A 3,522-nucleotide genomic window follows, 5' to 3' on the forward strand; every position below is an offset into this window, starting at 1 on the left:
TTATTTCTTGTAGTTGCCAAACTGGATGGCGAGGCGGTCGCTGACGCAGCGGAAGGTGGCGGGCTGCACCTCCCAGTAGTTGACGGGGTTAGCGAACAGGCTAATGCCGTTGTAGAACGTCCTCTTCATCCCGAAGCCCCGTGGGCAGAAGTCGTCCACGGCCACCTGGCTGATGTTGTTAGAGTGGAGGTACACCACCTAGTGGGCGGGAGGCGGAAGTGCAGGAAGGAGGGAGGGATCGTCAATATAATAATAATAATAATAATAATAATATAATATCCCTCTCTCTCTTTCTTCCTCTCTCCCTCTCTCTCTCTCTCTCTCTCTCTCTCTCTCTCTCTCTCCCTCTCTCTCCCTCTCTCTCTCCTCTCTCTCTCCTCTCTCCCCCCTCCCACCCTCTCCCCCTCCCCCCCTCTCCCTCCCTCCCTGGCTCCCTCCCCCCCCTCTCCCTCTCCCTGCCTCCCTCCCCCACACACTCACCTGTAGGTACTTCATCTCCGGCAGGCCCTTGGGGACCCTCAGCAGCCTGTTGTTCTCCAAGTGCAACTCCCTCAGCCGGGACACGTAGGACAGGCTGCCGTTCTCCACCACGCGGATCTGGTTGTAGCCCAGCCCCAACCTGGCAACACAGAGACAGTTATAGCCCAACCTGGCAACACAGAGAGACAGTTGTAACCCAGCCCCAACCTGGCAACACACAGAGATAGACAGTTATAGCCCAGCCCCAACCTGGCAACACAGAGACAGTTTTAGCCCAACCCCAACCTGGCAACACAGAGAGATAGACAGTTATAGCCCAACCTGGCAACACAGAGAGATAGACAGTTATAGCCCAGCCCCAACCTGGCAACACAGAGACACAGACTGTTATAGCCCAACCTGGCAACACAGAGAAACAGTTATAGCCCAGCCCCAACCTGGCAACACAGACAGTTATAGCCCAGCCCCAACCTGGCAACACACAGAGAACCGTTATAGCCCAGCCCCAACCTGGCAACACAGACAGTTATAACCCAGCCCCAACCTGGCAACACACAGAGACAGACAGTTATAGCCCAGCCCCAATCTGGCAACACACAGAGACAGAGAGTTATAGCACAACCTGGCAACACAGAGAAACACAGTTATAGACCCAGCCCCAACCTGGCAACACAGAGACAGACAGTTATAGCCCAACCTGGCAACACAGAGACAGACAGTTGTAGCCCAGCCCCAACCTGGCAACACAGAGAGACAGTTATAGCCCAGCCCCAACCTGGCAACACAGAGAGACAGTTATAGCCCAGCCCCAACCTGGCAACACAGAGACAGTTATAGCCCAGCTCCAACCTGGCAACACAGAGAGACAGACAGTTATAGCCCAGCCCCAAGCTGGCAACACAGAGAGACAGTTATAGCCCAGCCCCAACCTGGCAACACAGAGACAGTTATAGCCCAGCTCCAACCTGGCAACACAGAGAGACAGACAGTTATAGCCCAGCCCCAACCTGGCAACACAGAGAGACACAGATATAGCCCCAGCCCCAACCTGGCAACACAGAGTGACAGTTATAGCCCCAGGCCCAACCTGGCAACACAGAGACACAGTTGTAGCCCAGGCCCAACCTGGCAACAGAGAGACAGTTATAGCCCAGCCCCAACCTGGCAACACAGAGAGACAGACTGTTGTAGCCGAGGCCCAACCTGGCAACACAGAGAGACAGACAGTTATAGCCCAGCCCCAACCTGGCAACACAGAGAGACAGACTGTTGTAGCCGAGGCCCAACCTGGTAACACAGAGAGACAGACAGTTATAGCCCAACCTGGCAACACAGAGAGACAGACAGTTATAGCCCAGCCCCAACCTGGCAACAGAGAGACAGTTATAGCCCAGCCCCAACCTGGCAACACAGAGAGACACAGATATAGCCCCAGCCCCAACCTGGCAACACAGAGAGACACAGATATAGCCCCAGCCCCAACCTGGCAACACAGAGAGACAGACTGTTGTAGCCGAGGCCCAACCTGGCAACACAGAGAGACAGACAATTATAGCCCAGCCCCAACCTGGCAACACAGAGAGACAGCCCCAACCTGGCAACACAGAGAGACATTATAGCCCAGCCCCAACCTGGCAACACAGAGAGACAGACTGTTGTAGCCGAGGCCCAACCTGGCAACACAGAGAGACAGACAGTTATAGCCCATCCCCAACCTGGCAACACAGAGAGACAGTTATAGCCCAGCCCCAACCTGGCAACACAGAGAGACAGACTGTTGTAGCTGAGGCCCAACCTGGCAACACAGAGAGACAGACAGAGAGGGGAGGAAGAGAGAGAGAGAGAGAGAGAGAGAGAGAGAGAGAGAGAGAAGAGAGAGAGAGAGAGAGAGAGAGAGAGAGAGAGAGAGAGAGAGAGAGAGAGAAAGAGAGACAAAAGAGAGACAGACAGTTATACCCCAGCCCCAAACTGGCAACACAGAGAGACAGTTATAGCCCCAGGCCCAACATGGCAACCACAGTGAGACAGACAGGCAGGGAAGAGAGAGAGAGAGACAGAGAGGAGAGAGAGAGAGAGAGAGAGAGAGAGAGAGAGAGAGAGAGAGAGAGAGAGAGAGAGAGAGAGAGACAGTGAGGAGAGAGAAGAGAGGACAGACAGAAGGGAGAGCGTGGGAGTGTTATCATGTCCTGTTTTCTATGGCACCTACCTGCAGTTCTTAAAGTCACCCCCGGGGGCAGTGTTGACTAGGGGAGGGCCATGGTTGGCTGGAGTTGGAATGAGTGGTGTTGAACATTCTTAGAAAACATTCTTAGAAGAACAACATCCACCCAGAACCAGAAGAGTTCTGTAGGGTCTTTGGGTTCATGTTCTACAGAGACAGCTGAAGACCCCGTGTGTGTGTCTGTGTGTGTGTGTGTGTGTGTGTCTCACCTGTACAGGTGTTTGTAGCGGCTCAGGTGTGTGTGTGTGTGTGTGTTTGTGTGTGTGTGTGTGTGTGTGTGAATGTGTGTGTGTGTGTGTGTCTCATCTGTACGGGTGTTTGTAGCGGCTCAGGTGTGTGTGTGTGTGTGTGTGTGTGTGTGTGTCTCACCTGTACAGGTGTTTGTAGCGGCTCAGGTCCTCCATCTCAATGGCCTGGATCTCGTTGTGGTCCAGGTGGAGCTCATGGAGGCTGTCAGGCAGGTCTGGGGTCACACACACACACGCACACACACACACGTCAACCTACTCAGCCTATTAACACTAGAACAGCCATTTGACCCTATTAACACTAGAACAGCCATTTGACCCTATTAACACTAGAACAGCCATTTGACCCTGTGAGTAAAACATGTTTTTATATCTTCGCACTCGATCAAATTTCAGGACCCTCTTTTCATGACTTGTCCTAGATATGTGCGTTCTACCACCCAGTATCCTTACATTTTCAAAACCACATCAGGATAAGCTAGTAGCCTATAAAGCTATTTTGCAGTTGTTCTGTGTAGGATGCAGGCTAATTTACAAGACGCGCCACTAGTGGTCGTTGTGTGTAAGTAGCAG

At 53.0% G+C, this 3,522-nt stretch overlaps 1 protein-coding gene across 1 annotated transcript in view; it reads right to left on the minus strand.

Annotated features, from left to right (window-relative positions):
• The window catches only part of LOC308154318 (biglycan-like), a gene marked incomplete at both ends in the record, with an annotated part of 3,841 nt that continues 319 nt past the window's right edge, over window positions 1-3,522 (minus strand). Inside the window, 3 exons of the mRNA XM_080527481.1 lie at window positions 1-198; window positions 481-619; window positions 3,071-3,164. Coding sequence (XP_080383607.1) covers window positions 1-198; window positions 481-619; window positions 3,071-3,164 — 431 coding nt within the window. The remainder of the gene's footprint in view (window positions 199-480; window positions 620-3,070; window positions 3,165-3,522) is intronic.

The sequence above is a fragment of the Nansenia antarctica genome (assembly GCF_963989245.1).
Source record: "Nansenia antarctica genome assembly, chromosome: 3".
Classification (NCBI taxonomy): domain Eukaryota; kingdom Metazoa; phylum Chordata; class Actinopteri; order Argentiniformes; family Microstomatidae; genus Nansenia; species Nansenia antarctica.